We start from the raw sequence: 14,489 nt of genomic DNA, 5'->3' as shown, positions 1-14,489 counted from the left end.
ACACAACCGTTAGCCCAGATGTTGTCACGCAGTCACATCTATGGGCTCTGCGATGTGTGTGGGTGCCCTCTGTGTGTGTGTGTGTGTGTCTGCGCGTGACCCCCAGTGTATATGCGTTCTCCTGTGTGTACACTATCTGTCTGCGTCCTCGCTGGTGCTGATGGATGTGGGTTAATGTTCTGCAGCACAGTGACTCTCTCATCTGTTAAAAGCATGAGCGGCGGAGGCTCCACCTGAGTCCGGCTGGTTACGAGTCCGACAGTTGAGCAACGTTTATGGCTTTTGATGGCTCGACTGACTCCGCAGTGATTAACTTTAAGTGACTTTGTTGTAAAGATAGACGTTTAAGACCACGTCCCGCAGATGAAGGCTGAGCTGGAAAAGAGGTTAAAACGCAGACTGAATATACGACTCTTTGAAGTTGGAATTAGCAGCAATAAGGACACGTTGGCATCGCTCACCTGTTTCAGGCTGCTGTTGTTCCCTTAAATGGGGTGAATTGTTGGATTTTATTGGTCAACTCTTCCAACACAAAGTCTGAAGGATTTTAAAAAAAAATTTTGCATTGAAAAAGAGTTTTTCTGCACCAACCATAGTGGAAAAGTATGGAAGCCCATTTCCGTCACTTTTTTTTGAGGGGCGGGGGGGGTCAAAATTATGATTTTTTTTTTTCGTTGTCATAATTAGGACTTTTTCTTTTTTTGTGTGTCAGAAATGGGCTTCCATATATTTGTCTTTATGTATGGGAAGGAAAATTTCAGAATAAAAAATATGAAAAATGCATAAATGTCCATTTGGAGGTCAAAGGTCAACGTCCCTTTCTTGTGAATGCAATGTCTCAGGAACACCACTCATTTTGGTCAAAGTTTAAAATCCATTTGCTGAATATGACAATTTCACGAGATAAAGTGATGACATTTTAGACAGAGGTGGGTGTAAACTGCAACATGACACAGTTTGTCAATTAATTATTAAACACTGAAGATTTAAAAGACTGTAACATATGGTTGACAAAAAAACTTAAATCAGGATTCAACAGATAACTCATATCAGCACTAGATCTCTAATGTAGGAGACCTCCAGGTTGAATGATGTGACTTTTTGGGGTCAAGTTAGTTGTATATAATGCATGCAAATTCATAATTATGTGTGAACGTTGATCCTGCAGGTCTGCAGGAATGTAAATGACAAGAGGCTGTCCCAACACGCGACTGAAGTCTGAGGTAATTGGCACCAAACTTAAAACCCTTTGAGGTGAATCAGCAGCCCAGATGCATGGTGAAATTACATCTAATCAAAAAGGATCAAATTACAGGGTTTTCATACCCACCATAGCGGAAGGTCTGATATGTTAGAAAGGTATTTTAAGCTGTAATACTCAAACAACAATTGCTCTGTGTTTCAGGGCCAAAACAATCATTTTGAGGAAGAGGTTAGAAAAAGACAGCCGCTCGCAAACACAACCTCGTCACTGCTTTTTTTTGGATTACGCACCGCGGCGAGCGAGGTATCATCCACGCTGCGTTTCTTATTAACGAGTCACCCAAGGCAGGAATTTAATTAGACTTCTGACGCGTCTGAGGAAGAAGTCGTTAAATGGCCGAGGGCTCAGACTATTTAAAGAGGCCAGACGCTGACGTTAACAAATAGTCTTCATTACATATTTTCCACGTGACCACGCAGGGCGAGATCAGATGTAAATATCTCCGTGGGGGAGGCGGAGAGGTTAGCGCCTCACCTACGCATGCAGGATGAAGAAAGCCGCCTTATCGGCAGCGAGAGACGACCCGTTCCATTGTCCAAATGACAAAGAGGAATCGCCCCCACAGCGTCGTTTTCCTGCTCATCAGCTCTGCTCAGTGATGTGATGTAAAACGGGAGTTGCATGAAGTATTTACTTACCTCCCTAAACGTGTGTAATCACATTTACTGTGGCATGATGATCAAACAGTTGCCTTCGAGTCCTTGTGTTAATCACTTCTGGACCCCGTCACTTCGTTGCCTGTTGCTTGCGGCTATCGCCGCCGCTAGCAAGTCGCCCTCGTGCCTCTCAGGACGTCTCGTTTCCCAGTCGTCCCAGTTCCCATGAAGTCTTTGACGGGGGTAGAGATCGACCTCAGGTGTTTTGCAGAGCGCGCACTTGGGAACAAATGGGACAGCCGTGCAAAAGGATGGACTCGGCCCACCCATCGTGGAGGATCCAGGAAAAGATGGAGTGTCTGTGGGGTATAAAAAACGTCGCTTCAACCGTCCATTTGCCATTAGCAATGGAGCCCTCTTCGAGGGGTAAGGCAACATCCGCCACATCCAGCGCCACAGCCTTGTCTGTCGCTGCATCTCTGCTCTCATACCCCGTTTAGAGAGTTCATTAATGGGGGAAAAGTGTGTGCTATGATCTCCAAACAAGCCTTCCTCCATACATCATGCTGCACACCGTCACGTTACCCGACTCTGACAGCAGCCCCCACCTCTCCGTCCTCTCCTCCGTCACCCTCCTGCTTCGCTTTCACCGAGAATTATTCTAAACTCTGCGCAATAATCACACAAACCGAGGGTCTTGTTTGTCTTGGACGAGGCGCCGACTCTCGCTCGTCCGTCAGTGTGTAGAAGCCGGCGGGGCCGACCACACAGAGCTCGTTTACGGACGGAGGTTTTCCGAGGTGTCATTGCCCGGGCTTGTTATCGCTTCCAAAGAAAACAGGTGAGGGGGGACGACGCGATATTGCTGCTCTTACTTCCAAAGGGTCCGATTGCTACGATATCGTCAAAAACGATGTTATTCGAGCCTCAGTTGCGGTTGCGCAACGTGCCTTGAAACCACACCAATCAGAGCTGATATAATGTCCACATGGCCGGCGATACTGAATTATTGTGTCAGCTTTGTGACATGAAACGTGGTCGACTGCCAAAATAAAGAAGTGCGTGTCCTGAGACGTCGTACGGTTGTTGCGGTCGGGCGGAGAAAAAAAAACACATCTGATTCAACAAATGAGTGTTTTAATCGATTCTGCTTGGGCTCCATCATTGCGTTACAGCAGCAAACAGCGTGAAGATGTCCTGGCTAGATTACAGCTCCCCCCCCCCCCCTAACCCCTTAATCCCACACAATTTCAGGCTCTGTTTGCAACACGGATAATTTGAACTCACAGTCGGAGGATCTGCGCTAAGATTTTTGCTAAAAAAAACCACCCGCCAGCCTCGCTTGTCTTCCTCTGGACGTACGAGCAGATGCGCAGCTGCAGATCGGACTTCCACATATTGCTTTTTAATGAACACGTGCACCAGCGGGGCTCTAATGGGCTCGCACGAGACGTCGTCATCTGCGCTGGCGGCGTCTCGGACGCCAGTATCAATCCCACGTCACCCCGACGAGCCATTTCCGCGGTTTTGGCCTCGTCCCATCGGGTCAAAAAAGGTCAACGCGGTCGTGCAATTGATCGGTTATCTCATCCTGCAGCCCCTGACAAAAGGACAGTGTGATCATGTTGATTTCACAGCTTCAAGGCAACACAAAGATTCACAGTTTCCAGTCCAATCCCAATTTAAAACCAGTCCAGAAGCCCAAATCGTAACGGTGACACAGACCATTACATGCCCGATAGAAAAAGCACATCATCAGCAGGCAGAGCTTCACATGTGCATCGAATAACCGAATGCTAAGTTGGGCGTGGCAGTCAGACAACCTAAAAGTACCCCTAGTTGTACTAGTACCTCCATTTGTGTTATTAGTACATGAGATATTCTCGTATATTCTGTATACTTCTGTGTACCAATCAGGAAGTTTGCAATATTTCGAAATCAGCATCTGATGACAGCTGTTGGGGGTCGTGTGCTTTGTCGCGAGGCCACACCCACACCATGACGCCGAGGGAGGAAACCAACTTTTCAGGAGGAACAAACATTAAACGTTCATCTCCTTTGCGGCTCCATGTGGAGCATTTAAAGGCTGCGTCATACTTCAGTGACTAAAAGACACCTTGACAGTGTGTTTAGAGATTAATTTGGACGATTGGCCTTCTGGTTTTGGGTGCCATTGACCTTTTTTTCCACACTCGCTCTTGTCTTTAAACTTCCCGGCCCGTGGAGATGGACACACAACCATCCACACAACCTTTCCAAACTGGAACAGCGCCTCCCTCTCCGGCCTCGCCGGCCTCTCTCTCGCTATCAGCTGCATCCTGCTGCCTCTCGGAGGAAGGAATGCGACACGAGGCGTGAACTCGCCACACACACACACACACACACACACACACACACACACACACACACTGCGTAAGAAGGCCGTTTAATCTGGAATGTTTTCACCTCGATGTGCGCGTGAATTAATCGCCGCGTTGCTTTGAAGCGTCGCCTCTGTAATCAGGTTTTTAAACGTCTTATAAAACGATCTTTTCAATGGAATTACTTACCCTTGAAAATATTATAACATGTATCAATTATAAACTAAATTACAGCGCCATACCAATTAAAAAAAAAAGACTCGAAGCTCATCATTTCGTGCCATCTCCTCCTCCTCTGCTTCCGGCAGACATCTGCAAACACAAATCTCCAGACAAAGCGTGGATGAATGGAGCGTAATTGTGTGTGTGCGTCATACAAATTGGCGTTTTTGGAGACTATTTAGAGAAACGGGCCCTCTTCCGATGAGCATTAATCTGATTAAGAGCTCCATTTATTTGGGTTTTCTCCGCGCTCAATGGAGAAACCCTTTCCTGCTGCGCGGCCTGCCAACGAAGCAGAAGAACCCGACCTCGCCGAACGGCCGACAGCTGTGTGTGTAGAACAAGTACATTTCCCACTTGCAGTGAGGAAACAACACCCTGTTTCAGTAAAACATTGAGTCACCGCTCAGGCGCCGTGCACGTATGTGCAAACACACATTTGCATGTGTTCTCTAATGTCATTAGCAGGTCGTGTGCCAAGAACCTCTTGTGTTTTATTGCCATCTGGGTGGTGTTGTACTGTATATGTTGTAGTTTTCTTAAGTTTCTGACTAACATACCTAATTGAGCTCTGAAGTGGGCGACGCCTTTTCAATTTTGGACTCAAAATGAGTTGTTTTTTTTTAGGGGGATTGAACGTGTGGAGCCAAGGAGCTGCCCGGCTTGTGTGGAAATGTCGTAAATTACACAATTTCCACGTGTAAATCTTGTTTTTTACGAGCTGCATCTGTTGCCACATGGAGCATTGTGCCTTTTTTTATTCTATTGTTCAATATTGCACCGAAAATACAAATATTATAGTCGAGCGACGCAACGGGCAGTAAAGATGTCTCCTCCAAACTGACAGCTCTTAAAAAGCTCAGTTCATAAACCTGTCTAGAAATGATGTGCACGGCTGAGACGCGCCGTCTAAACTACTTGGCCGGCTCCGCCGTGGAAACAGTTTCTGCACGACTGCGACGTTGCGTTCGAGAGAATGAATGTCGAGGTATGGTTTCTACATTTCCACGAAAAAACAACAATCACATTCGGACAATTCGGCCGCTCCCTTTTTTTGGGTTTTGGCAGCATGTTTGCGTTCCCATGGCCCCGAGAATATATTCAATATGCAAACTCCAGATTATATTCGAAAAGGGATCATAAACAGTGTGTGTTTGTGTGCTCCCTTTAAACTTTAAACCCCAACTCTGCGTCCAGGATTCCCAAAAGGCTGCGTCAGTGTAACCGTAGTGCTGCAATTTGGATAAACGGCGAGAGATGAAAGCAGAATTACGTTTTTACATGCCTTCCAGACTGCTTGCACATTTCTTTTTTTCTTCGCAAGGCACAAATGTCTGGGTGTGTAATTACACACTAAATGCTGTTTTTTTTTTCTCTCTCTGAGGAAGTATACGTGTCGCTGCACAGACACTAAACCCGGCTGCAAACGGGTTAGTCGCTCACAGATCTGCTGTTGGACTAATCGATGATCTTTATCGGCGTCTCAAGGGGAGCAATCAGTGGTCAAAAGACTTTTAAAGTAGTGAAATATACTTTTTATTCCACTATATTTAATTTAAAACTAGACTTACTTTGTAAAAAAAGTCTTAGCTTTCAAAGCAAAAGATCAATTTATGAAAAATGACACATTCCTTAAAGATTATTATATAAAATCCTGTTTGTTATCAATTGAGGCAAGATGGCTGAATTTTATATTCTATTAAACATTGTATATTATATTAAAAAGTAGCCTCACATCGACTAACTGCAACATTCCTATCCTGCTTACACATTAATGCATGAATATAAGTAATATACCAGAACACGGGGGGCATTTTTATTTATTTAATAATACTTTTTAATGCAGTTTCATATTGAAATGTGTTTACTTTTACTTTGGGATTAGTTATAAATACTGTTTTGGATCATAGTGTATAAAGAAAACATTCACAATATGAATATATAATTAAATAACACTCGGAAAGTGTCCATTTTTCATTAAAAGAACTTTTTGAATGCAGAACTTTTACTTCTAACTTCATATTTTTAACATGCAGTATTACAACTTTTACTTATAGGTGCAAGTATTTGTCCCACCAAACTATCCACTGTAAAAAAAAAGTAAAAAAAAAACACTATTATGTGTGCAAGACATTCATTTTGGATTCTGCCCTTTCACGTTAATCATGTCTGACCCATCAGATATATCCTGTGACCTCTGTAGAGGTCAGCACACTTCATAACTGTTTAAATACATAAATAAATGAATAAAGCGTGCGAGCGTTTCGCGGCGGCTCTCCGCATTTAATTTGTCACGAATTGAAAAGGAAAGACGTCTTTTAAGCGGCGTTACTTTAGCTTGATTTGTCTCCGGGGTAAGAAGGCGTGTGGAGCCATTTTGACCTCTGTGAGGGAATGCATGCTTGTGTGTCATCACGGTGGCGTTCGATGGGGGTCGAGCGTCTCCTTCCAGTGTCAAGCGGGACAGAGAAAAGACACGGGGTGTGATTTGTTAAATGCGGGGACACCCCCTCGTATTGTTGCGACAACACGGGGGGACATCTGGCACCGGCAATGCGGCCCAGTGTCGAGGTCTCCATCCTCTTTCTGGAGCAGTGAGCTGTGCAGCATTGAAGCACTGCCTGCACATTCTCATGCTAATGCCCCGAAAGACAGGAGCAGATGTGAAACATTTGGTTCTGTTCTTGTTCACTTGTAAAGAAATAATGTGCCCCCCGTTATCATTATTTCACTTTTTTTTTTGTTTCCGCTGCGTGTCGTAAAAACAAGAGTTCGTGGTGGAGGGCGACTTCTTTGGTGGCCTGACTTCAGCTGCATTTTTTTGGGGGGGGAGAAATTGTCCCCCCCCCCCCTTGCCTCCACAAAGTGTCTCAAAACAAGCTGCTGCGTCTAAAAAATATGTATTTTTGTATTGGATTGTGTGAAATTTCAGTGTGTTTATACGCTTATATGCGTTTGTGAAGACCTCTCGATTAAAAAAAGAGACGTTGATCCCATTTAAAGTATTAAATAAATGAAATAAATGTGCTGAATATGTATCTGCATTTGTTTACGTGTGCACACGTGTGTGTGTCACGTCTCTTCGTTAATTATGGTAGTGTGTATTTTAGTTTGTGTCTATGCAGCGTTACAACTTTATTTTGTGCATGAAGAGTCCTCTCTAATTTGCCTTGAGCTGTCCTGTGCATCAGTAGTACCCGCCCACCTCCTGGAATATCATTGGCTCCCGTCCGCCTCTTCTCCTCCTCTCATTGGCCAGAAGAAGATGTCCGTCAAGCATCCTGACATGCGAGACAAGTTTACAACTCTATACACGTGCGGGTGGCACATCAGGGCTCGTGGTGGCATCCTGCACACAGCGGAGGGAGGAAGAGCAGAGAGTTCACTACCTGAGTGCGTAAATCGGTGTCCGCGCACCTGCGTGCCGTCATTTTCTTTCCCTGCAGGTTTTAGGGCGTTTTCTTTCTCACCTGTGTGCAGCAGGTATCTTCATTTGGAGAGGGGAAGGAGGGTAGCGGAGGAGACAAGGTGTTATCCGCAGCGCACTGTGGATGAAGACTCACTCCCCGGTTTCTTCATGGCAAAGAGACTCAATAGTGTGCGCCTAGCATGGCTGTGGCTCCTGCACCGACCACCCAGGGACCGGTATGGCTTTTAGCCGCGTCGGTAAGCTGGACCCCCCGTCCCGAGGCATCTTCAGGAAAGCGGCGGTCATGCTGTGCTCCCTCCTCACCTCCCTCTTCCTCCTGCACTGCCTCGCCGACCGCTGCAGCCCCTCGCCGGTCCGGGCGTCCTCCCGCCGCGCCGCGGGGCTCCTCGAGGACTCGCCGAGGACTAAAAGACCGACGACGCACGACTGGACCGCCGGCGCCGGGTCCGAGCTGACGGGCTACGGGGCCGCCCGGCGACCCTCGCGGGTCCTCGCGGACGAGCGCGCGCGGCGGGTCTCCGAGCCGCCCGGGGAGTCTTTCATCTTGCCGCCCCCGGATCTCGTCGCCTCCTCCAGCAGGAGAGCGTCGCCGAGGTTCGCAGGTAAACTCAGTCCGCTCGGGGAGGGCAGCAAGAAGCTCCCGCAGGCTCTCATCATCGGGGTGAAGAAGGGAGGGACCCGGGCTCTGCTGGAGTTCCTGCGGGTGCACCCGGACATCAGAGCCGTGGGAGCGGAGCCGCACTTCTTCGACCGCAACTACGACAACGGGCTGGAGTGGTACAGGTGAATGTGGACGTGCACACACTTTAAACGGAATATATGCATATTTAGCGTTGATTGATAATATGAAACAATGAAACTGTGGAGATTACGTGAATTAATATCCCTCTTATCAGGATGAACTTCTGTGTATTTTTAGAAGTCATTAAATTGCCACGATGATAGATTGTGTTGATGCAACTTTTATTTTTTATTTTTCCTACTTCATCGCTGATAAGGATTAAGTCTTTATTTATCGTCTCAACTTGTAGAAGTATCGCTGCCTGTTGATTTATGACGCTGCATTAAGCCTGCTTTCATTAGATGTTATCAGGTTGCTCATTTTGTTGCACATTTTCGGGTTGACTGCCTTCAAGTTGCTCGATTAGTCTGGGAAATAAGACAAGGACGAATGATAAGTATTTCCAATTAAATTAAAGTGGCAATTTACTTTTTTCTCTCTCTCTCTGATGAAGCATTAATGTCTTTCATAATAACTACGTCTGCGTGTGAAACTTCAAACAAGTTTTTGCACAATTTGTTATAACGCTTTTTATTTTATTTAACTTAATATTAACACTGTAATGTCTGTGAAAAGTATTTGCTCACTTTTCTACGTACTTTCTTCAAAAAATGTTTAGCTTTTTTCTTGAAACCCACTAAAAAGTAGACTTCAATCGTCCTAATTAATATTACATTTCTTTATATTTTTTATGTCCATTTCCATTTGCAAGTAAGCTAAACTCTTCCTGGAGCTTCTAATCTAAATGTTAAAGCAGTTTTTTCTTTTCTTAAAAGCCGGACTTAATGCTGTGATGTGCCGACCATTAAAGAAAGTGCAAAATGAATTAACAAAACTTAGAATGAGGATATTTTACTGCAGATAAATTGCAACAGAACAAAAGTTTTGACAATGTTTTAATGCACCATGAGCAGATCTATTTAGTGCATGAAACTGTTTTTACATTGCATTCACAAAACAAACATTGAAGGTCAAAAGCAAAAGTGTGCATTGCTATCAATCCAACGAGCTTTCACTCTTAATTTCTTCTTTTTCTGTGTGCAAAAGTGCACACTTTAGACCATAAACACACATTTACTCCCCTCCGACGTCTCCACCTCCGCATGGAGGAGTACGCCGCGTTCACCTCGCTCAAGCTGAAGTTGTGATTGATTTCATCTGTCGCTGCGAGTGTGTGTGAGTGAGCGTTGTGTGTTCACATTTCCTACCCGGCCTGTGGGGAATAATGGCTCTCTCTTCCCTCGGCGGTTCCCCTCGTCTAATGGGGCATTGCCGACATCGCAGCTCTGTTATTAAGAGGGATTAGGGCCATAATGAAAGGTTACCTGAGTGTCTCGGGAGGTATAATTCACCTTTTGATTGAGTTAACACCAAACAGAGCACCCTCTAAAAAAAGCCTGGAAACAAAACTTTTACTCTCCCTCACTGACAACCCCCTCCCTCGCCTCCTCGCTCGCCCCTTCTCCTCCTCCCCCCCAAAACGCTCTGGCTCTCTCCCATCTCCCACTCACACACCTCCCTCTTTGTGCCTCTCTGAGAGTGAACATTCTCTTTTCGCCATCACTCTTTCACACCCTTCTGTTTACCTATTCATCCATTGTGGGTGTTTTATATCCATGAGGGTCCCATCTATCCCGAGGAGTTGCCAAGATTCTCCTGGAATTTGGACCGTGCCTCCGAGGACGGACCTTAGTGCCGGTTTCCCCTCCTCCACTCGCTCCCCTCCACCCTTAAAGCTGTCCCATTTTTTTAAAAAAAACACACCCTTTGAATTGAGAAGAGGAATAAATAACTGTTGCAACAGCGCGGCCCTCTCCCCGCAGGAGTCCATCTTGTCGGCTCTTCTTCGACGTCGTCGTCTGACAGTCTTCCCCCCGTCGGATGATTTTGATTGAGTCGCTTTCGCTTGGAGCCGTTGGCCCGATGCCGCCCCCCCCCTCTCCCGAAAAGTGCTCATCTAAACCCAGGATATCAGTCCGACGGCATCCGCTAAACTTTTCTCCTGGCTCAATCTCGGATGGGAGGGGGAGGGGCCTCGGGGGCGACGCGTTTAAGATGTTTTTTACTCATCTGACAAGTGGCAAAGATGAAAAAAGTCCAGTACACGCTGAATACTTGGTAAAACCGTCCTTTTTTTAAAAAAAATACCAATTAAAATCTGTTGGTATTTTGAAACAAGGCCAGATTTCCTGTGACTAATCGCCGTGTCCAATTTGCTTTAATTATGCGATTCCTTTCATTCGCGAATACTTTAAAACGGAGCAGCTTCCGTCTCGGGAGACTCTTTGTTTTTACTGTCGAGGCCGATACTCCGTCATCGTCTCCGCGTCCCGACGGGAACGCGCAGCAGCGTACGGCGACGCGTCCTTAAAGCTCTCTCGACGTGACGCATCTCCAGCCTACTTTTCTCTTTCTTTTACTTTTTCCAGCTTTCTCAGAGTTCTGCTCGTCTGACTTGTGACGGGACTTTCCATCAACTGAAGTCCGCCGCACACCCAAAAAAACATGATGCAGAAGAATCTGTGATTTATCGAGGAGGATAAAATGTCCCGTTTTTCTGACAGCGCGGTTGCCAGAGCATGAAACATTGGTAGCTTTAAACTTTTAGCTCCACTTTTATGTGCACTAAGTCTCCAAATAGTTGGGTGAAAACTCTGTTCCACCATCTGCATTTGTTTTAAATCTTGGTCACAACTTTATATATTAATTTCTTACTCTTTTTCCTTTAAAAAAAAAAAAAGATAATTTCAGCGCTCTGAATTAAAACGCCGCCCTCCGTCCTGGAGACTTTCAGTGGATTCGGGGCTTTTTTTGTGTGTGTCAAACAGGAAACCAACACCCGGCCGCCAGTGTTACATTTCACTGCACATTTCTCGGCGGTGTATCCGTATAATCACGTACAACCTGTTAGGCTTTTGTTGTGGAAATGGACACTCGCAGCGAACAAGGAGGTCAAGCGCAAACACTGTGAACTAAAGCAGAGGTCCGTGCAGCAGAGTAGTCCGTATTGTGTTTGTCGGGTCCGCTCGGGTTACACAACGCCCGAGCTTTCACCTGTCTAGACCCGGCCCGCGGTTGTGCGTTTGATGTCTGCGGACCGGTTGGATTAGCCCTCACCAGATCCCTTAATGGGTTAATTATCCTTCATAAAAACACGTGTGACCCGTTAAACACGAGGGCAACGCGCCACCGACGCCGCCACACACGTATTAATCCAGAGGCAAACAAACGCAGCGCAGGAACACGACTCAAACGGGCTGTGTGTGTGGCGCGACAACAAATAAAAACACAGGAAATAAATGTGTCGGAAAGTCGTTTGCGTGAGGAAGAGTTTGTGGATCCTTTTCAGCTCCTCCTAAAATGTTAAAGCCGCGATAAAGCTAAAGAAACAAGTTTTCTCGGCTTAAAAAATACACAAAATAAAGCACATTAAATTAGGGCTTTCCCTCTTTGTGGAGCTGGCTTCATTTGAAAGGACGTTGTGTAATGGTAATAAAAAAAATAGGACGATCATAAAAGCAGTGACCCAGCGGGGATTTGTGTTAGAAAGCGGCGGTGACGATTTGATTTGTGTTTATGTCGGCAGAACAAAATCAAAGTTTTTTCCTTTTTTTTTCTTGCGCCAATCCAAATCCAGATGTAAATACGTGGAATAATAATAATAACACAAACCTCCATCTGTGTTTGAATACCATAAATTAATCTTTTCTTCTTCTTCATTAGTGTTTTTGCATTTTCCCCTGCATTAGGAGACCCGGTCGGGTTTGTTGACTCAACTTTTTTTTTTTTTAAAGAAAATAAAGACGCATTTGTCGAGCGCTGACGGTGAAAAAGCCGCTGGATTCTCCCGGCGTTTCAAACGAGGCCGACGTCCAAGTTTCTCATGCGTTGTTTTTTTGGCCGTGTTTAAAGTGTGTGTGTCGGTTAATTGGGTGGCACGGTTTAAACTCTGGCCTTGTTCGCCGCCGCCTGACGTTTCACTTGTCGTTCAGAGTGTGGAGAGAAGTCTGGCGGACACGACTCCCAAAAAAAACCCCACAACTCGATGTTATTCGTGAAGAAATGACTTAACTTCTGTGGCGTTGAAGTCCCTCAACCCGCCTCGTTCCTCCTGTATAATCGCGACCTGTTAAGCTACGGCACACACAACAAGTCGTAACAAGCGTCCTGCACATTGTGTATCGCATCAGGTTGTCATGACAAAATAAACCCCGCACACCAGCTGGAAGGAGAGGCCAGATTTAACCGAGCGTATACAACGTGTCCACATTCATGCGAGCATGCAAACTCTTTTTTTTTTTTTGGCGCTCGCCCTTGGATGTAACCCGGCCTCTGCCGGAGTCCAGGAATGACATGTTCCACGGCCATTTAAATACGGCGATATATAGAGTTGAAAATAGTTTCCACCACCCTCCGCTCCCCTTTCGCACCACACTCGAAGGATAAGTCTGGGTTTATAAAACTATATCACCCAAAAATATGATTTTTTTCTTCTTCATCTCGCTGGTTTTGTGTGTCTTGAGTGTGCAAAACCCTTCAATATGTGTCTCCGTGGACTCGGCATTGAGGCTTTGTTTTAGTTTATTCTCCAGGACACTAAAAACCCCGTTTCCCCTGATTGGCTCGACCTGTTTTGACATATTGGAAAACACCGAGCGGCCCCATGACGTACTCCTGACGGTCCAGAGGAATGGATTTTTTGCAAGGTAATTTTCTAATGTAGTTAGAGCTGCTTCAGGATGTGGAAACAGGGCTTATTTCATGAAAAAGGGAGAGTTTTTATACACTACCCAGTACATAAAAACATGCAGGTCTACCTTCAAGTTTTAAATAAAGTCCGTTCCAAAATCAACTACCTAAAAAAACTGCCTATGCGTGTGGAATTTCAACGTAAAAGTGAACCAAAAAGCCTTTTTTTGTGTGAAATCATACACTTTGTCACATAAATACACATAAAGAAAACAAGCGTTGGGTGGCTCATGTTTTCCCCTGCGTCGGCTAACATGGGGGCAGGTTTGCGGACGCGGCAGGTGGAGCAAAGAGGTGGAGAGGTCGGGGGAGGGGGGGCAGCGGTCGTAACGTGATCGGCGGAGACCTCCTGAGCGTGAGGCCCGAGCTTCCTTTCGGATTGTGAAAGTGATTATCGGGTGGAGTCTAATTGTAAAAACCGGTGACGCTCACCTGCTGCTGAAGGTATGCAACCCACCCTGCCAACTCCTTGACCTCCGCCACCCTCCACCACCACCACCACCGACGTCTTTGCATGCCCTTAGCAGCTGACCCTCGGAGGCAGATAGCAGCGGAGGGGACTGTCCAAAGTAGTGCCTGTCAGCAGCTGCCCTCTGGCATGCTGGGAATCTGCCTCCCACCACCACCACCGATGGGTGAGTGAGGACAGGCAGCAGGTGCAGGGTGCTCCGCAGACACCACCTGGATCCCCCCACCCATCACCACCACCACCACCACCACCACCAGACGCTCACACCTGACGTTTTCACCTGACGCACCAAAACTAAGAAGGTAGCCGGTTTACTTTCACGCACATATTTGTTGCCTCAGGGATCAGGAAACCCCTCCACCCCCCCACCCTCCACCCTCCACCCTCCACCCGCCACCCCGGCTCAGCTTTTGATGAACATGTGCAGAAAGGGGAGTGTGATTGATCACAGGAGGGTCACCCGGAGGGAGAATGTGCCACCCTCAGAGTTCACGGTGCCAGCAGATGGTTCTGTAACTTTAGCATCGGGTTACATTGTTTCTAGGATTCAGTTGTTTATTCACTTTTGGGTTTGTGTGTACACTAGTGAGCAACCTGTTTGACCCCCCCGTCGTGGCT

General features: G+C 46.3%; 1 protein-coding gene across 1 annotated transcript in view; it reads left to right on the top strand.

Moving 5' to 3' along the window:
* The first annotated feature begins 7,796 nt into the window (after positions 1-7,796).
* The window catches only part of LOC137789572 (heparan sulfate glucosamine 3-O-sulfotransferase 3A1-like), a 28,135-nt gene continuing 21,442 nt past the window's right edge, over positions 7,797-14,489 (top strand). The window contains exon 1 of the mRNA XM_068583284.1: positions 7,797-8,655. Within this exon, the coding sequence (XP_068439385.1) occupies positions 8,090-8,655 (566 nt within the window). The 5' untranslated portion in view covers positions 7,797-8,089. The remainder of the gene's footprint in view (positions 8,656-14,489) is intronic.

This window comes from Clinocottus analis, unplaced genomic scaffold, assembly GCF_023055335.1.
Source record: "Clinocottus analis isolate CAN_PGR_092001 unplaced genomic scaffold, fCliAna1.0.p SCAF_19, whole genome shotgun sequence".
NCBI classification, from domain to species: domain Eukaryota; kingdom Metazoa; phylum Chordata; class Actinopteri; order Perciformes; family Cottidae; genus Clinocottus; species Clinocottus analis.
This window is presented reverse-complemented; position numbering and strand designations above follow the sequence as displayed.